This window comes from Molossus molossus, unplaced genomic scaffold (assembly GCF_014108415.1).
Source record: "Molossus molossus isolate mMolMol1 unplaced genomic scaffold, mMolMol1.p scaffold_m16_p_1, whole genome shotgun sequence".
NCBI lineage: Eukaryota > Metazoa > Chordata > Mammalia > Chiroptera > Molossidae > Molossus > Molossus molossus.
This window is the reverse complement of record NW_023425344.1, coordinates 249,996,461-250,017,401: the sequence shown is the minus strand read 5'-3', so window position 1 is coordinate 250,017,401 and position 20,941 is coordinate 249,996,461. Positions and strand designations below refer to the sequence as shown.

Here is a 20,941-nt window from a genome sequence, read left to right as displayed (position 1 = left end):
CAACTAGAAAAAACAATAATTGAACTGGATACACCTTCACCCTCATCCAAGTATTTGGTTTAGATTAAGGAGATACAGAACATAAAAGAAATATGTTTCACATTTTTAAAGTATAAAAGGAATCTAAAACACAAGAGCAAGCTACTACCAGAAATAGTCAGAAATGAAAAAGAACCAAAAGAACTTAAAATCTTAGTGGTGGGTTAACAAGCAGATTAGTCATAGCTGAAAGAAAATATTGAACTAGATGACATACAAATATGAAAGAGAATTTAAAAAGTCACAGAGGACTTCCAGTCAAGAAGGTGGCATAGGTAAACGTGATATGGCCTCTCCCACAACCACGTCAAAATTACAACTACAGCCCTGGCCAGTTTGGCTCAGCAGTAGAGCATCGGCCCGCAGACTAGTGAGTCCTGGGTTCGATTCCAGCCAAGGGCACATACCTCTGTTGCAGTTCATCCCCAGCCCTGGTTGGGGTCGTGCGGGAGGCAACCAGTCAATGTGCCTCTCTCACGTTGATGTTTCTCTCTCTCTCTCTCTCTCTCTCTCTCTCTCTCTCTCTCTCTCTCTCCCTGCAGATAAATAGAAAAATATCCTCAGGTAAGGATTTAAAAAAAAAAATTAGAGCCCTGGCCAGTTTGGCTCAGCGGTTAGAGCGTCGGCCTGCGGTCCGCAGAGACCCGGGTTCGGTTCCCGCTAAGGGCACGTACTTCGGTTGCAGTTTGTCCCCGGCCCTGGTTGGTCGTGCGGGTGGCAGCCACTCGATGTGTCCCTTCACATCGATGTTTCTCTCTCTCTCTCCCTTCCTCTCTCTCCCTCCCACTCTATCTGTACAAAAAATGGAAAAATGTCCTCGGGTGAGGATAAAAAAAAAAAAAAAAAAAAAAAAAAAAAAAAAAAAAAAAAAAAAAAAAATTAGAACCATCACTCAGAACTGCTTCAAATAGAGCTGAATAGAAGTCTTATGAAATTAAAGAAGCCACATTAAGACTGGTAGGAGGGGCGGAAGCACAGACAGCTGGGTCCCACACTCATGTGTGGCGGATAAAAATCAGGAGGGTACTTCGGCTGGGAAAGCCCTCCCTGAGGAGTGAGGGGTCCCAGCCACACACCTGGCCCCCAGCTCAGGGTTCTAGCACCAGGAAGAGAAGTCCCCATAACTTCTTGCTGTAAAAACCAGTGGGAGTCAAAGTTGAGGGAGGCTGGAGTCCCAAGCAGTTCCTCTTAAAGGGCCCGCACATGGACTTACTCAGACTCGCTCCCTCCAGGCTCCAGGATAGGGAGGCAGCTCAAAAGGCACCAGAGACATTCAGGGAAGAACTGAGTTGTTTGCCATGAGGGCGAGAGTTGGAGAGGCAACTTTCTCCTGGACAGATGGGCTGGCAGAGGCCATTGTTTCTTTAGTGAGCCCTTCCCCCACAGGGCTGGCAGAGACTGCCATATCTGGGACTGCAGCAACCTGGCTCACACTGTTTGCCCCGCCCTGGTGACTCCCTGAGGCCCCGCCCCACCCAACTTTCAGGCCCACCCAAGCTGTTTCCAGTGGCTTTACCATAGGATTGGCCTGTCTTGGCTTCTGTTTCAGATTTTCCTGAATTCTCTCAAAGTGCATCTGGCCTCAGAAAACCCCATACCTCTCACTAAATAACCCCAGTCCTGGAACTAGAGGCTGCCAGCCTTGGTTCACAGCTTGGCTTTGCCTGGGCACCTCCAAGCCCAGCACAAGCAGCAGCCATTTGCAGATCACTTTGTAGCTTATGCCTGGTGGCCCCAAATAGAACACAGACAGTGGCTGACCTTGCCCCAGAGCTAACTCACTCAGTGGACAGCTTCAGGCCACAGTGAAGCACCACCACCCAACCACCTCCATAAGCAACACACTCAAGGAGTGCACTCAGTGGATACCAGAGCCCTGCTGAAGTAAGTCTTGCTCTGTATGGTGGGCCCCTGCACAGCTGATCCTCCAAGGTAGTCAAAGGTCAGTGGTCAGTGGGCACAGCCAGTCCTTGCAGCTCATCAGCCTGAGTAAATCCTTCCCATTAAAGTGCCAACAGCAATCAAGACTCAATTACAACAGAAGGGTGTATATATCGTTCACACGAGGGGTGCACCTTGAGAGCCCAGCTGGGGTGATCAGGGAGGCTGTGCCACTGGACCCTACAGGACACCTAATACAACAGGCCATGCTAGAAAGCCTAGGAGACATAGCAGCTCTTCCTAATACATAGAGGCGAACACACGGAGGCAGCCAAAATGAGGAGACAAAGAAATATGTCCCAAATTAAAGAAGAGAACAAAACTGCAGGAAAAGAACTAAATGAAATGGAGATGAGTAATCAACCAGATGCAGAGTTCAAAACACTAGTTATAAGGATGCTCAAGGACTTGAGTGAAAATTTCAAGGAACTTAGTGAGGACCTCAAGAGAATAAAAAAAGGACCAGACAGAAATGAATGATGCACTAACTGAAATAAAAATTTTTTTTTACAGGGAATCAATACTAGAGTAGGTAAAGACAAGAAGCAAACCATCGATTTGGAATATAAGGAAGCAAAACACACCCAAACAGAACAGATAAAAGAAAAAGAATCCAATATAATGAGGATAGTATAAGGGGCCTCTGGGACAACTTCAAGCGTACCAATATTTGCATCACGTGGGTGCCAGAAGGAGAAGAGAGAGAGCAAGAAATTGAAAACCTATTTGAAAAAGTAATGACAGAACACTTTCCTAACTTGCTGAAGGAAACAGACATACAAGTCCAGGAAGCACAGCGAGTCCCAAACAAGATAAACTCAAAGAGGTCCAAAGCAAGACACATCATAATCAAAATGCAAAAGGTTAAAGACAAAGAGAATGTTAAAAGCAGCAAGAGAAAAGCAGTTAGTTAGTTACCTACAAGGGAGCTCCCATAAGACTATCAGCCTATTTCTCAAAAGAAACTTTGCAGGCCAGAAGGGAGTGGTAAGAAAATTTGAAGTGATGAAAAGCAAGGGCCATGCTCGCTTTGGCAGCACATATACTAAAATTGGAACAACACAGAGAAGATGAGCATGGCCCCTGCACAAGGATGACAGGCAAATTCATGAAGTGTTCCATATTAAAAATAAATAAAAAAGAAAATCAAGAACCTACAACTAAGATTACTCTATCCTGCAAAGCTATTGTTTAGTATGGATGGACATATAAAGAGTTCCCCAGACAAGAAAAAGCTAAAGGAGATCATCACCACTAAACCAGAATTGTTGAAGGGTCTTCTTGAAGTAAAAGAACAAAAATACGAATAATAATATGGCAATAGATATACATCTATCAACAATTGAATCTACAAACAAAATAAGCAAGCAGAACAGAAACAGACTCATAGATACAGAGAACTTTTTGTTGGTTGCCAGATAGGAGGGGGACTGGGGGGATGGGTGAAAAAGGTGAAGGGATTAAGAAGTACAAATTGGGCCCTGGCCCGTTTGGGTCAGCAGTTAGAGCATCGACCTGCGATCCAGAGAGACCCGGGTTCGGTTCCCGCTAGGGGCATGTACCTTGGTTGCAGTTTGTTCCTGGCTCTGGTTGGGTCGTGCGGGAGGCAGCCACTTGATGTGTCCCTTTCACGTCGATGTTTCTCTCTCTCTCCCCCACTCTATCTGAACAAAAAATGGAAAAAATGTCCTCAGGTGAGGATTAAAAAAAAAAAGAATGACAAAAAAGAAGTACAGCCCTGGCCGGTTTGGCTCAGCGGTTAAAGCGTCGGCCTGCGGTCCGGAGAGACCCAGGTTCGGTTCCCGCTAAGGGCATGTACCTCGGTTGCAGTTTGTCCCCCGCCCTGGTTGGTCGTGCGGGTGGCAGCCACTCGATGTGTCCCTTTCACGTCGATGTTTCTCTCTCTCTCTCTCCCTCCCACTCTATCTGTGCAAAAAATGTCCTCGGGTGAGGATAAAAAAAAAAAAAAAAAAAAAAGAAGTACAAATTGGTCCTGGCAGGTCTGGCACAGCAGTTAGAGCATCAGCCCGCAGACCAATGAGTCACAGGTTTGATTCTGGCCAAGGGCACATACCTCGGTTGCGGTTTGTCCCTGGCCCTGGTCAGGTCATGCAGGAGGCAACTAGTGGATGTGGCTCTATCACATCGATGTTTTTCTCTGTCTCTCTCTCTCTCCCTCCCTCCCACTCTATCTGATGATAAACAGAAAAGTACCCTCGGGTGAGGAATAAAAAAGAAAAAAAAAAGTACAAATTGGTTGTTAGACTGACAAACCTCAAAGGGAAGGGGGTGGGGGAGTGGGAAGAGATAAACCAAAAAACTTCTATGCATATACGTATTATCAATGGACACAGACAATAGTGTGGGGAAAGCAAGAGGGGGGCAGGAGTGAGAAGGAGGGGGTCAATGGGAGAGATGGGGGGCATCTGTAATATATTTAACAATAAAGATAAGTTTAAAAGGACACAGAAAAGACACAGAGGATATAATAAGAAGGTCCAACCTATATCTAATCAGGATGCCAGCAGCAAGAAAAGAGAGAAAAAGAGAAGGCAGTATCTTCAGAAATAAGAACTAAAAATGGCCCTGGCCGGTTTGGCTCAGCGGTTAAAGCGTCGGCCTGCGGTCCGGAGAGACCCAGGTTCGGTTCCCGCTAAGGGCATGTACCTCGGTTGCAGTTTGTCCCCAGCCCTGGTTGGTCGTGCGGGTGGCAGCCACTCGATGTGTCCCTTTCACATCGATGTTTCTCTCTCTCTCTCTCTCCCCCTCCTGCTCTATCTGAACAAAGAATGAAAAAGTGTCCTCGGGTGAGGATAAAAAAAAAAAGAACTAAAAATGATCCAAGAATGATGAAAGGCTTGTATCCTCAGGAGCAAAAGCCCAAACAAGATTCATAAAAAAAATACACACATATATACCTTGTAGTGAGACAGTAAAAACTTAAAGACAAGGAGAAGATATTAATATGTCAGAAAAAAAGCAAATGAGCAAAGATGAATAATTATTTAAAAAACAGACTTCGCAATAGCAACAATGCAGTCCAGAAGACGGTGGAATATCATCTTCAAAGCACTAAGAGAAAAAACTGTCAGCCTGTATGGTATACCTGTCTACAGAATTCAAAAACAGAAAGATATTCAAACAAACAGAAATCAAGAGTACTTACCACCAAAAGACCTCAACACAAGAACTCTTAAAGAATGTATTCCAGAAAGAAGGAAAATGATTGCAAAGGGAAGAACTGAGATGTAACAAGGAATGATGAGTGAAGAAGTTGTTAAAAACAGCCCTGGCCGGTTTGGCTCAGCAGTTAGAGTGTTGGCCTGCGGTCCTGAGAGACCCGGGTTTGGTTCCTGCTAGGGGCATGTGCCTCGATTGCAGTTTGTCCCCGGCCCTGGTCGGTTGTGCGGGTGGCAGCCACTCGATGTGTTCCTTTCACATCGATGTTTCTCTCTCTCTGTTCCTCTCTCTCCCTCCCACTCTACCTGAACAAAAAAATGGAAAAATGTCCTCGGGTAAGGGAAAAAAAGAAAAAAAAGAAGTTGTTAAAAACACAAGGGAATTTAAACAATGACTATAAAATACAATTATGTTCAATTTCAGTAGTTAGAAATATAATTAAAATACTACACAGTTACATGTATGATGAGAAAGTCCAGATAGAGACACTGTAAAAAAAACAAACAAACTGTAGTTAACCCTTAACAACTTGGAGGTTAGGAGTGTCGCCCCCCCCTTCCCCCATGCAGTCAAAAATCCATGCAGAACATCTGACTACCCAAAAACTTAACTATTAATAGTCTACTACTGACCAGAAGCCTTTCCAATAACAAAGAGTTGATTAACATATTGTGTATGTTTTATGTATCATATACTGTATTCTTAAAACAAAGCTAGAGAAAAATGTTACTAAAAAACTCATAAGAGAAAATATATTTCCAGTGCTATACATATTTTTTGGGGAAAATAAATCTGTGTATTAGTGGACCCAGGCAGTTCAAACCCATGTTGTTCAACGGTCAACTTCACAGACCAATATCCCTCATGAACGCCCTGGTCGGTTTGGCTCAGTAGTTAAGAGTGTTGGCCTGAGGTCCAGAGATCTGGGTTTGGTTCCCGCTAAGGGCATGTACCTCGGTTGCAGCCCCTGGCCCTGGTTGGGTAGTGCAGATGGCAGCCACTCAATGTGTTTCTTTCATGTCGATGTTTCTCTCTCTTTCTCTTCTTCTCTCTCCCTCCTGCTCTATATGAACAAAAAAATGGAAAAATGTCCTTGGGTGAGGATAAAAAAAAAATTTTTTTTGTCTTGAACCTTTTGCATTTTGATGATGATGTGTCCTGGTGTGGGCCTCTTGGGGTTCATTTGTTTGGGACTCTCTGTGCTTCCTGGACTTGTATGTCTGTTTCCTTCACCAAGTTAGGGAAGTTTTCTGCCATTATTGTTTCCAATAGTTTTTGATTTCTTGTTCTCTCTCTTCTCCCTCTGGCACCCCCAAGATGTGAATGTTGGCATGTTTGAAGTTGCCCCAGAGGCTCCTTACACCATCCTCACTTTTTTGGATTCTTTTTTCTTTTTGCTGTTCTGATTGGCCATGTTTTGCTTCCTTATATTCCAAATCGATGGTTTGCTTCTTGGCTTTGCCTACTCTACTATTGAATCTGTGTAAATTATTCTTTATTTCAGTTAGTGCCTCCTTCATTTCTTACTGGTCCTTTTTTATGCTCTTGAGGCCCTCACTAAGTTCGCTGAGGTTCTCACTAAGTTCATTGAGCATCCTTATAAGCAGCATTTTGAACTCAGCATATGTTAGGTTGCTTATCTCCATTTCGCTTAGTTCTTTTCCTGAAGTTTTGTTCTGTTCTTTCATTTGGGACTATTTCTTTGTCTTCTCATTTTGGCTGCCTCCCTGTGTTTGTTTCTGTGTATTACTTAACGAGAGGTATGGGGCTAGCTGAGACCAAATGCTGCTTGTTTGAAAAATTTTAGGAAAACCTGAAGCAGGATCCAAGACAAACCAATCCTATGGTAAAGCAACTGGCAACAGCTTGGGTGGGCCCCAAAGTTGGGTGGGGCTGGGCCTCCGGGAATCATCAGGGCGGGGCAAACAGTGTGAGTGAGGTTGCTGCGGTCCCAGATGTGGCGGCTGTCTGCTGCCCCAGGGAAGGGTTCGCCAAAGGAACAAAGGCCTCTGACAGCATGTCTGTCCAGGAGAAAGCCCCCTCTCCAGCCCTCGCTCCAATGCCAAACAGCTCAGTTCTTCTGGCGCCCCTCTAGCTGCCTCCCCTCTGAACTCAGAGGGAGTGAGTCCCATAAGTCCATGCGCGGGCCCTTTAAGAGGAGCTGCCTTGGGCTCCAGCTGCCTGAGCCTCAGTTCCCGCTGGTTTTATAGCCAGAAGTTATGGGAACTTCTCTTCCTGGCACTGGAACCCTGAGCGGGGCACCTGGTGTGGGACAGGGACCCCCTTTGTCCTCAGGGAGGACCTTCACAGGTATACTAATTTTTATCTGCCACACGTGGGTGTGGGGCCAGCCCGTCACACCTCTGCCCCTACCAGTCTCAATGCAGCTTCTTCTTTAATTGTGTAGTTGTAGGACTTCCCTTCAGCTCGGTGTCAGGTGGCTTTGAATGATGGTTGTTCTGTAGTTTAGTTGTAACTTTGATGTGGTTGTGGGAGGACGGATACCGTGTTTACCTACCCGCCATCCTGACCGGAAGTCCGGTGTATAGTTCTTGTATTACCTGTGCAGTGACAGGATAATTGACAGCGGACTGATGCTTTCCACCTGTGAGTCTTCACTTCCACAGGCACTTCATTTCTGACACTTTTGGTCACCAAATGTGTGTGGGGTTTTCCCCACAGTAGCAAGCAAGTCTGATACCAGTTGGGTGCCCTACAATCTAACTCAATTCTGACAACACCTACCTGGATATAGCATATTATCCCACAGGTCAAGGGCTCAGTCCCCACAGCACAGTGCCCCGCGTTCGGGTGCCAGTGCTTCTAACTGACATACAGATTGGAGGTTCCTCGGGTTTGATTAATTTGCTAGAGTGGCTCACAGACCTCAGGGTAACACTTACTTCCAAGTTTCTAATCACGGCTTGGTCTTTCTGGTGACTAGTCCTTTCCCAGGAGCCTGTTCAGACTCACCTCAAAGAACAAAAGATGTTCCCAGTGCTCTTATCACTTGGGAACTTACAAGAGTTTTAGAAGCCCTGTGTGAGGAATGGGGTCAAAGACCAAATGGTAGAAAAAGAGATGCTCCTGGTGCTCTTATCACTTAGAAATGTATGAGGGCTTTAGGAACTCTGTGCCATGAAGCAGCAGCAGATATATGTATGTGTGGGTGTGTGTGTGTGTGTATACATACTTTTTCTTAGTATTTCACAACGCAGATAACTTAAAGGACACATATTGCAAATGCTAGAAAAACTACTATAAAAATAAAACAGAGCCTAATAAAACATATTAAAAAAAATTAAGAAATATGCAAAAATAATCCACAAGGCAGTAGAAAAAGAAAAAACAAAACAGGTATAAAAAATAAGTAGGGTCCTGGCCGGTTTGGCTCAGCAGTTAGAGCATCGGCCCGTGGACCAATGAGTTGCAGATTTGATTCCGATCAAGGGCACATACCTCGGTTGCGATTCATCCCGGACCCTGGTTGGAGTCGTGTGGGTGGCAGCCACTTGGTGTGTCTCTCTCACATCGATGTTTCTCTCTCTCCTCCCCCCTCCCACTCTATCTGAAGATAAATGCAAAAAAAAAAGTCCTTGGGTGAGGATAAAAAAAAATTTAATTAAATAAAGCCCTGGCCGGTTTGGCTCAGCGGTTTAAGTGTCGGCCTGCAGTCCAGAAAGACCCGGGTTTGGTTCCCGCTAAGGGCACATACCTTGGTTGCAGTTTGTCCCCAGCCCCAGTTGGGGTCATGCAAGAGGCGGCCACTTGATGTGTCCCTTTCACCTTGATGTTTCTCCCTCTCTCTTCCTCTCTCTCCTCCCACTCTACCTGAACAAAAATGGAAAAATATCCTTGGGTGAGGATAAAAAAAAAAGAAAGAAAAGAAAACAATAACCAAGAGAACATACTTGCCCTGGCTGATTTTGCTCAGTGGTTAGAGTGTCAGCCTGCAGACCAAAGGGTCATGGGTTCGATTCTCGGTCAAGGGTTGCAGGTTTGATCCCTGGCCCAGGGTGGGGTCATGCAGGAGGCAACCAATTGATGTGTCTCTCTCATGTCAATGTCTGTCTCTCTCTCTCTCTCTCTCTCTCTCTCTCTCTCTCTCTCTCTCTCCCTCCCTTCCTTCCATTCTCTCTAAGAATCAATGGGAGAATATCTTCAGGTAACAATCAACAAGGAAACCAGCAAGGCTACAGGAGTTTTGACTGTACTGCTGCATCCGTTTGTGTCCACAGAAAAGCAGGCCTGGAGGCTGGAATCTACATGTAACACATTTACTTGGGGAAACACCTGTGAGGGAAAAGGGACAGCTCCTGGAGGAGGCAAGAAGAACTGTCAGATCACAATGTGGGGTCTGCAAGCTGGGAGGGAGATGGCAGGGAGGAGGGACTGAAAGGTCAATCTCAGACTGCAGCGTGGTTTACGGAAGTTCTCGTCAAGCCAACGGGAACACCCAAGCTAAAGTCACTTGTCAGAGGAGCGATCTGTTTCACAGGCCTAATTTGCCCAGGATTCCAGCAGCACTCAATCATGGGCTGGGAGCATCCAATAGGAAATGTGGTCTTGGAACATGCATGGTGATGGACTGACTGCCCATCAACTATGGTCCCCAGAGCAGGTGAGTAATTGAGATCAGGTTTTTACCAAGTGATACAGAGAAAAAAAGACATCGACAAATATTCTATTTTATTTAAAGAGATCAAATATTTGAAGGTTACTTTTCATGCACAAAACCTCTTTTAGGATATTCAAACACTCAAGGCTAAAATCTACTCTTAATATCTCTTTTAGCAATTTCTATTTCATAAAACCAGTTCCTCATTTAACGCATTACCTTAAAATGGGAATTTTACTGCACTAACTTCATTAAAACCCCAATCTAGTATTGTTTTTCACACAAGTCTACAAATAGAGATGGACCTCACTAATATCAAATAATTGCTGGTTTCAAATTGGGTGGACAATGAAGCGGGGTTAAGCAGGAAGTATTTACTGACGGCTTTGCTGTGCCTAGTGCAGGGGACACAAACAACTGGGTCACTTTCAGGGGGTCTCCACCTGGGAAAAGGCACAAGACCCATCAGCAGGGACCGAGATTATGGGCACTGACACACATGCAGGTGGTCCCAGAAGGATGTGGTCCATCAGCACATGGAAGTGTAGCCCCCAACCTCCCTGCCTCAGATACTCAATCTCTTTAGTGTCTGTTGTTGATCAGCCCAAGGAGTCTGTCTCTCAATCATCTAATGCACAAGAAATGGAAGTTTAAGCCAAAAAGCCAACTTATTATTTTAGAGTGAATAAGCAGTCGAACAAACCAGAATGCTCATGTAGGTACAAACTATACATCCCTCCTCCACAGCCAATGTACATGGGCAGCAAGTTTTAGTCAAAACGCTGCTTGACAAGCAGGGAGCAATTTCTGATGAGACCACTGGAGCGTTAGAGCCAGTATCCCAAGGTCACGGCTCCCACAGGGACCCCTAGACCCAGCTGCACAGGGAATTCAGCTTGTTCCACAGCAGACTACCCACTTCCTTCCGTTACATCCTCTTTTCTTTTGATAAAGGGACAGTTCAGTCTCATTCTGGCCTGGGAGCCGCTCTTCTGTCTGTCAGGAGACTCTGTCCATCTCAGACCTCATCTATTGTGTGATCGGCTCTTCTGTTTCCCTCATTCCCAACTTCCTTGGGGGCACTTCTTGTTGCTTCATTGTGGCAACTTAACTTCCTCAAACAGAAAGCCAATAAACAAAACACTTAAGAGAAAATGTTTAATTTGAAAGGAGCTGGGGATGGTTTCCTGGACAAACATGTCACCACCGGGATAGCATGCAGCCCACCTTCTTAGGCTCTGGGCAGGCAGCTTTCCCTTTATGCACAAGACAAAAGTGCAGCAGGGGACAAAAGTGCAGGGGGGTGGAGTGCTCTCTGTACACAGGATCATGCAAACTGGGAGGTCTGACAAGCTTTCTTCATGAGCCTCTTCTGATGTAGCAAGGTCAGCCTTCAGTAGAAACTTTCGGCTTGTCAAATAATCAACAGATCTGAATATTTTGAAATATTTAAGAAGACTCAAATAAGATATTAATTCATTAAATTTACAAGAATTGTTTACTATTTCCTTCTTTTACTAACAAAGAACCACAGTTTAAAGTTTGAATATTTATACAACTTTTTTTAAAAATATGTTTTTATAGATTTTAGAGAGCGGAAAGAAGGAAGGGAGAAAGGGAGGAGGAGGGAGAAAGAGAAAGAAACATTGATGTGAGAGAGAAACATTGATTGGTTGGATCTTGCAAACACCCTAACCAGGAACTGAACCAGCAGCAACCTGGGCATGTGCCCTGACTGGGAATCGAACTGGTGACCTTTTAGTGCACAAGACAATGCTCAACCAATTTAGCCACATCAGACAGGATATTTATACAACTTTTAATGATCTAAAGTTACATAAAGGCACCTGCTTTTCTGGACTAATGTCCTTAACTTCACAGTACACAGTGGAGCAGGGACTGTCCAGTGCACTGGAAGGAAGTCCCTGGGGCCGGGGACTCTATCACTAGTGACGAGACAGAGGGCAGATCACTCATAAAGGAAAACAGACAGCCAGCAGAAGTCTCAGCAGTCAAGAGACAATGGAGTAACAGCTTTGAAGTGCTGAGACAGAATAACCATGAAGTGAGGGAGGGATCCAGTTTCATTTTTCCTCTATATTCATATCCACTGTCACATGTCACTCTTCAGACAAACATGTCTGCAGTTACTTAAGCGTTCATACAGACATGTGGATCTTCTGACTTCCCTATTCTGTCCAATGACCTATTTATGCATTCTTGTGCTAATACCACATTGCCTTAATTACTGAAGCTTGATAGATCTTATTACCCAGGAGAGCAACTTCTCCCATCTTGTTCTTCTTTTTCCACTAGTATCTCTTGTTTGACTCATTACAATTTCATATATATTTTATTTTTATTTTTTTTTTATCCTCACTCGAGGATATTTTTCCATTTTTCGTACAGATAGAGTGGGAGGGAAAGAGAGAGAGAAACATCGATGTGAAGGGACACATCGAGTGGCTGCCACCCGCACGACCAACCAGGGCCGGGGACAAACTGCAACCAAAGTACGTGCCCTTAGCGGGAACCGAACCCGGGTCTCTCCGGACCGCAGGCCGACGCTCTAACCGCTGAGCCAAACTGGCCAGGGCTGTTTCATATATATTTTAAATCACCATCAATCACCATTAAGAAAAACTTGTTGGAATTAAATTGAACTTAGGTCAATTTAGGGAGAATGGACATGTAATGAGATATAATTTTTACTGCAAAAAACAGTTGAAAGCTAAACTCTGCGACGAATGATCGGAAGCGATCCACGCAGAGAAGGGCACCCTGTATTGTGAAACCCTGTATTGTGATGCCATTGACACACCAGAATTTAGATCTCAGGATGCTAGTCAATGGACTTCAGGGTGCCTTCCACAGGAAAGACAAAGGAAGCATTAGGAAATGCACCTTTGGCTGATATGGTGAGACAAAAACTCCCATTTCTGCATCACTTTAAAAAATACACTGGGTGGCCCTGGCCGGTTTGGCTCAGCGGTTAGAGCGTCGGCCTGTGGTCCGGAGAGACCCGGGTTCGGTTCCCGCTAAGTGCACGTACTTCGGTTGCAGTTTGTCCCCGGCCCTGGTTGGTCGTGCGGGTGGCAGCCACTCGATGTGTCCCTTTACATCGATGTTTCTGTCTCTCTCTCCCTCCCACTCTATCTGAACAAAAAATGGAAAAATATCCTCGAGTGAGGATAAAAACAAAACAAAAAAAAAATACACTGGGTGTACGTTAGAACATTCACAACATTCTGCAGCATGAGCTTTCTAACAGATACAGCAGCATGGTGTGTTGATCACTCTCTCCAGGTCTTGTTCGGCTGTCACTTCTCCGTCAGCCCTTCCCTGAAGTTCCTATTTAAAACTGCTGGCACTCCTTGTCCGTCTTTGGTCCACCCTCCCCTCAGCACGTGCCCACCTGTCTGTATTGTTTCTGACTCTCCGCCTTAGATCCAGCTCCGTGCGGGCAGGAACTTGGCCCGTTGCACTTTCTAATATATCTCCGGGACCTCAGATGAGCCTGGCACACAGTGAGCACTGGACAAATGCTTGCTGGATGAGCACACTGGGACAGCGAGTGTGGCAAAGGGGCATAAATGAGGACCAGCATGGCTGTGGTTGGGGCAAAGAGTTCCGAAAGCAAAGCCATGGAATTTCAACAACTTGCTGAGTGTTAACAAGCAAGATCATACATTTAATTTCAAAACAGAAAATGAGAAACTCAGGTCATCTTTCTCCTCTATTCTTACATATGTCAAACTGTATGTTGAACAAGTCTATAACATTTGTGTACTTATTAATAGCTCCTCACAACATTTCTTCGTGCTCTTGGCACTCCCTAGGAAGAATTTCTTGCGTCGCCATCTGCTCTCTCCTAACTTGTGTAGAAAAAGAAAAGGTTTCCAAAAGCATTACTCTTGAAAACACATGCCAGGCTCTTTATCATGTAGAAGTTCTGCTTCTTCTTCAGGAACACACTTCACTGAAACACATGCTCTCTCAGTGCCACACCGGATTTCTTAGAGGGTGAATTAACTTTTTTTATTTACCTTTCCATAAAGTCTTAGATTTTCCCTAAATTAAACCAGTTCATACATCTCTCACTCTTCCCTTGGAAATTCCAGAGACCTTGAACCTGGCTTCTATTGTGCTCCATATGGAGACTTTTGTAAGGCCCCGCCCTCCCTCGCCGGGTTGAACACCATGGTCAGGTGGCCAGCTATGTGGCCTGGAGCAGGAGTCTTACTTACTGTTTACATGGGGATTGTACCAAATGATTCTGAGACTCAGCCAGCTCTGAAGATGAAACTGACAATAATGACAACATAAATATTTAATTCACCTATAGGATCGCACACTAAGGCTGGCAGCGTTGTCCTTGTGTTGTTTTGTTCATAAAAGTAATATATGAATATGTTCTTATTACCAAAAAATGCTAATAGTTCCACAGTGTTAAAGTAAAAACAAAAAAAAACAACTTCCCCTTCGTACCCCTTCTGCACCTTCCCCCATTCTCAACCCCCTCTTAGGGTTAGGTAATCATGAGGAATAGTTTGGGAGTGTTCCTCCAGAGAGCCGATGTGTTTTACATACAGCTTTGTTTTCAAACCTAGTAGCCCAGTTGGTTAGAGCATCATCCTGATACACCAAGGTTGCAGGTTTAATCCCTCACAAATGAATGCAGAAATAAGTGGAACAAATAATGTTTTTTTCTCTCTCTTCCTCTCTAAAATAAGTAAATTTATTTTTAAAAAGAAAACCCTAAGATTCTAACTTCAAATTCTATGTTCTTTCTAAAACAGAATTTTTATTTCCTTTCTTTGTGATTTTCCACAATTATAAGTGTGTACTTTATACTCAGTGGATGTTCAAACAACTGTTTTGCTTTTTTTTTAATTTTTATTTTTTATCCTCACCTGAGGACATTTTCCCATTTTTTATTCAGATAGAGTGGGAGGGAGAGAGAGGGAGAGAGAGAGGGAGAGAGAGAGAAAGAGAGACATCGACGTGAAAGGGACACATTGAGTTGCTGCTCCCACACGACCCAACCAAGGCCAGGGATGAATCGCAACTGAGGTATGTGCCCTTAGCAGGAACCGAACCCAGGACTCTCTGGACCGCAGGCCAATGCTCTAACCGCTGAGCCAAACTGGCCAGGGCTCAAACAACTGTTTTTGATACTCTGGGCTGCCAAGTGTGGATTTGGGCCCCAAGTAAGAACATATACATGGGATTTTTTTCCTGGAGTCCCCTTCTAGTCTGCCGGGTCCAGGTATCTGTACTAATTTCCTCTAAACTCTGTGGTCCCCGCAGAGGCCGTCCTAACCTATCACATCCCTTCAGAGCCAAAAGGGTGCATCACATGATAAATACAAAACTAATTCTTGGTAAAACTACAAAACTAGCAGTCAGATGTCATTTGTAATTATATTCTGGGGAGCACTAAACTCTTGTTTCCTAAACTTTTTAAAAAACTGACTTCAGAGAGAGGAAGAGGGGGGCAGAGAGAGAGAGGAGAGGGGGGGCAAACATCAATGTGAGAAAGAAACATCAATAGGTTGCCTCTTGTATGCACCCTGACCAGGGATCAAACCTGAACCCACCACCTTTCAGTGTATGGGAGACGATGCTCCAACGAACTGAGCCACACTGGCCAGGGCTCCTTAAGTATTTTTTTTTAGTTTAATGCCTAATTTTTTAAAATAGTTATATAGCCCTGGCCTATTTGGCTCAGCAGTTAGAGCATCAGCCTGTGGACCAAAAGGTCTTGGATTTGACTCCTGGCCAAGAGCACATATCTGGGTTGTAGGTTCAATTCCTGGCCAAGGACATGTACCTGGGTTGTGGGTTCGATCCCTGGCCCCAGTCAAGGAGGCAACCAATCTATGAGTTTCTCTCACATCAATGTTTCTTTCTCTCTCCCTCTTCCCCTACCACTATTTCTAGAAATCAATGGAAAAATATCCTCAGGTGAGGCATAACAAAAAATTAAAAATATAGTTATATTTAAAAAAGGACAATAAGCCTGGCCAGTGTGGCTCAGTGGACTGAGCGTCGTCTCATAAACTAAGAGGTCCAGATTCAATTCCCAAGCAGCACACATGCCCAGGTTGCGGGCTCAATCCCTATGGGGAGAATGTGGGAGGCAGCCAATCGAGGTTTCTCTCTCTCACATACACACACAAAAATCAATAAAAATATATTAAAGCCTTGGCCGTTTTGGCTCAGTGGTTGGAGCGTCGGCCCGCGGACCGGAGAGTCCTGGGTTTGGTTCCTGCTAAGGGCATGTACCTTGGTTGCAGTTTGTCCCCACCCTGGTTGGGATCATGTGGGTGGCAACCACTAGATGTGTCTCTCTCTCTCTCTTCCTCCCTTTCTCCCTCCTGCTCTATCTGAAGATAAATGCAAAAATGTCCTTAGGTGAGGATAAAAAAAAAAAAGTTAAAAAATATATAGCCCTGGCCAGTTTTGCTCAGCGGTTAGAGCGTTGGCTTGCAGTCTGGAGAGGCCTGGGTTCGGTTCCCGCTAAGGGCACGTACCTCGGTTGCGGTTTGTCCCTGGCCCTGGTTGGGTCGTGTGGGTAGCAACCACTCGATGTGCCCCTTTCATGTTGATGTTTCTCTCTCTCTCTCTCTCTCTCCCACTTTATCTGAACAAAAAAATATCAAAAAAACAAAAAACAAAAACATAAGGTCCTCGGGTGAGGATAAAAAATAAATAAATAGCCCTGGCCATTTTGGCTCAGTGGTTAGAGTGTCGGGCTGCGGTCCGGAGAGACCCGGGTTCAGTTCCCACTAAGGGCGCATACCTCGGTTGCAGTTTGTCCCCGGCCCTGGTTGGGTCGTGTGGGTGGCAACCACTCGATGTGTCCCTTTCACGTCAATGTTTCTCTCTCTCTCTCCCTCCCACTCTATCTGAACAAAATATATATAAAAAAAAATGTCCTCGGGTGAGGACTAAATAAATAAATGAGTAAATAAATAAATACATATTATTAAAATATATATATATATTTAAAAAATGTGAAAGAATCAATTACTTTTTTAAAAAGGAAAATAAAGTGGTGATTAATGAGACACGTTTTATAAAAGAAAGCGATTATAAATTCCATAGAACACACTAAGGGGCCCCCAGGCCCTTTACCACATGGCCCCAACAGGGTCCTGAGCTGACCCGCCCAGGGATAGGTTCCAGCACTCAGCCACATGTATGTATGTATGTATGTATGTATGTTTTTATCCTCACCCAAGGACATTTTTCCATTTTTTGTTCAGGTAGAGTGGGAGGGAGGGAGAAAGAAGAAGAGAGAGAGAGAGAGAAACAATGACGTGAAATGGACACATCGAGTGATTGCCACCCGCACAACCAACCAGGGCCGGGGACAAACTGCAACCAAGGTACGCGCCCTTAGCGGAAACCGAACCCGGGTCTCTCGGACCACAGGCCGATGCTCTAACTGCTGAGCCAAACCGGCCAGGGCATTTTTTTAGAGAGAGAACCATCGACTGGCTGCCTCCTGCATGCCTCCTACTGGGGATTGGTACCCGGGCATGTGCCCTGACTGGGAATCGAACTGGGACCTCTCAGTCCATGGGACGATGCTCAATCCACTAGGCCACACCGGTCTGGCTAAACTGAATTTCTTTTTTTTTTTTTTTTTTTTTTTTTTTTTTTTTTTTTTATCCTCACCCGAGGATATTTTTCCATTTTTTGTACAGATAGAGTGGGAGGGAGAGAGAGGAAGGGAGAGAGAGTGAGAAACATCGACGTGAAGGGACACATCGAGTGGCTGCCACCCGCACGACCAACCAGGGCCGGGGACAAACTGCAACCGAAGTACGTGCCCTTAGCGGGAACCGAACCCGGGTCTCTCCGGACCGCAGGCCGACGCTCTAACCGCTGAGCCAAACCGGCCAGGGCTAAACTGAATTTCTTATAGACAAGGTGATTTTTCTCCATTCGAATAATTTCTTTCAGTTGATATGTAAGATAACTTCCATTTAATATAATTACTGGTACATTTTGATTTAGGTTTAACACTGCCTTTGTTTTCTGTTTTTCCTTCTTTTTCCACTCTCTTGCGCTCCTGTGACTAGTATGTACATTTTTTTTTTTAATCCTCACCAGAGGATATTTTTGCATTTATCTTCGGATAGAGTGGGAGAGGGAGGAGAAAGATTGATATGAGAGAGACACATCGACTGGTCGCCACCCACACGACCCCAACCAGGGTGGGGACAAACTGCAACCGAGGTACGTGCCCCTAGCGGGAACAGAACCCAGGACTCTCTGGTCTGCAGGCTGACGCTCCAACCGCTGAGCCAAACCGGCCAGGGCTAGTGTGTACAATTTTAAAACTCCACTTGCTAAGTCTATAGTCATTTTTACTGCACCATGTCGTACAGGCTCTTAGTGGTTGCTCTAGGGATTACAATATCACCTTTTCAAGTAGACTGTAGAAATCTTACCACCATAGAGTTCCCTTACTCTCTCTCCTCTTATGCTAACGTTGTCTACGTGTTACTACAACCACACACATTAAAAACCTGACCAGACAATGTGTCTTTTAATTTTTGCTGTTAAATATTTTAAAGAACTCAAGAGAAGAGAAATCGCCTACTGTAATTATCCAGGTATTTACTATTCTTCCTTCATTACTGATGCTCCAAGTTTCCTTCTGGTGTCACTTCCTGCAGCAATGATTTGAGAACAGGTCTGCTGGAAACAGATTGCTTAGTTTTCCTTTATCTAAGAATACTCGTATTTCACCTTCTTCCCTGACAGATCAGCTTTCATGGGGTAAAGAATTCCTCATAGACTTTAGAATGCTGTACCACTGTCTCCCGGCCTCCATGGTTTCTGATGAGAAATCTGCAGTCATTTCAATAACCCTCCCTACAGATAATCTGTCATTTTTCTCTGGCTACTTTTAAGATTGTTCTTTGTCTTTACATTTTAGTAGTTTAATCATGATGTGTCTGGGCACGGATTTCTTTGGTTTATCCCGTTAGGGGTTCGCTGTCAGATTAATAAGTCTTGCTTGTTAAGTGTTTGAAGTATTTGAGAGATTTCAGATAAATTAATGCAAAACTATAGTTGTAAAGATTAACTATGTAATGGTCTTAAATACTTGGGGAATTTGACAAGTCAAATTCATAAGCTATTAATCAAAGAAAAGAAATAGCAGTAGCTTTGAATTTTTTTTAATCTTCACCTGAGGATATTTTTACATTTATCTTCAGACAGAATGGGAGGAAGAGAGAGAGAAACATCAATGTGAGAGACACATCAACTGGTTGCCACCTGCACAACCCCAACCAGGGCCGGGGATGAACCGCAACTGAGGTACGTGCCCTTGGCTGGAATCGAACCCAGGACTCTTTGGTCCACAGGCCAATGCTCTCACTGTTGAGCCACACCGGCCAGGGCAAGTAGCTTTAATTTTTATACAAAAATACTACTATAAACTCTAGAGCCAATCTGTCCAAGTTCGGATAGTGTTGCCACCACTTACTAACTCCTGACCTTGGGGAATTCCCTAATCTTCTCTGTGCCTCAGTTGTCTCCCTGGTAAAACAAGGATAACACCACTACACACAGTTTTTGTGAGCACAAATGAGTTAATACATATATGTAAAGGTTAAATAAGTAAGAGCTACTAGCATATAGTAAGAGCTCCTACATGCATGCGACCCATTTTTATTTTAAAATTAAGTACAGAAGCTTAAGAAAAACTAACTTTTTAAAGTAAGACTTTAATAAGTTGAATTTTGATTAAAATACAGATATTTGGAAACATTTGTCTTAAACACAAAAGCCTTTTCTTAGTCAATAAAAGCCCACCAACCACAGACAGAGTCGAGTCCACAAGGCCACAAGGTAGAAGCCACAACTCAGTCATGCTTGAGTCTTTCTCAAAAAAAACAAACAAACAGCCACAGATACTAACTAAATGGGTATATTAACTGACGGTCCACTGATACTCGGTGCTCCCCATCTACAATACACAGACATGCTCAAGTCAACCAACACAGAACAGAGGCTGGTTGGGGCCCACAGCGAAGCTCTAAGGCAGTGATCTTATCTAAGGTGTGCATGTTCAGGTAGCTAGCCTAGAGTGACACTAGTCCTTTTTTCATAATAAACAAAACAGAATAATTAAAGATTATTTGAGTAAGTCTGTCAAAGTACTTTGAGAAACACAACATGCAGAAAAAATACCTACTTCCAAAGTTTTCTTTTTAATCCTCACTCAAGGACATTTTTCCATATTTTGGTCAGATAGAGTGGGAGGAAGGGAGGGAGAGAAACACTGACGTGGAAGGGACACATCGAGGGGTTGCCACCCACACGACCCAACCAGGGCCAGGGACAAACTGCAACCGAGGTTACGTGCCCTTAGCGGGAACTGAACCCGGGTCTCTCTGGACCGTAGGCCGACGCTCTAACCGCTGAGCCAAACCGGCCAGGGGTCTGCTAAGTATTAAACACCAAAATATTCTCTTTTAGAGTGATGCTAGATTTTTGTTGAGGCAGGAAAAAAAAAGTTTTAAACACCGATTTTTTTATATGCCACCTCAATTAAAGATGGTTTTAAAGTATTATCTGGGTGAGAATCTAAGGCCATATTCTGGTAAATCAGTAGAAGAAACTGTCCCACGGTGGGACTCACAAGCACGTTAAGCATCACCCCGGGCCCAGCATGCCAAGGCACAGAGGGCAGCAGGACTCACCTCGAAGTTGTACTTCCTCATCCGGTGGAGGTGCCGGCAGTACAGGTAGAGCATACCGGTGCTGCTGCCCACGGCAATGTAGTCCCCACTGGTGTCCAGGGCTGTCAGGTAGACCGCCACAGAGCGGAAACCCTTCTGGATCTTTGTGGGGATGGCGTTGAGGAGATAGTGCAAAGGGCAGAACTCCCTGAATGTAACAGGCTCTGACGTGGATGCCATGGCCACGGTCCCCACGGATGACCTTCAGGAAGGAAAAGGAATGTCGATTGGCAGGCATCGAGGGAAACGGGGGCTACAATTCTTCCCCTATCTGGTCATGCCAAAGAGGAGTCATGTTTGATAGTGTAAATGGGAACTTTCAAGTGGGTAAAAATTATAGCTGGAGCTTAAACAGAGAAAGTAAACCAGCTGTTATTCAGACCACTTTCTTTTA

General features: G+C 44.6%; 1 protein-coding gene and 1 non-coding gene across 2 annotated transcripts in view; one reads left to right on the top strand and one right to left on the bottom strand.

Moving 5' to 3' along the window:
- TECPR2 (tectonin beta-propeller repeat containing 2) overlaps positions 1-20,941 on the bottom strand; it is a 94,438-nt gene that overhangs the window by 67,621 nt on the left and 5,876 nt on the right. The window contains exon 2 of the mRNA XM_036264929.1: positions 20,509-20,749. Coding sequence (XP_036120822.1) covers positions 20,509-20,727 — 219 coding nt within the window. The 5' untranslated portion in view covers positions 20,728-20,749. The remainder of the gene's footprint in view (positions 1-20,508; positions 20,750-20,941) is intronic.
- LOC118621349 lies at positions 3,002-3,108 on the top strand. Its single transcript, XR_004957677.1, has one exon. It is a non-coding gene; the product is annotated as a U6 spliceosomal RNA (small nuclear RNA).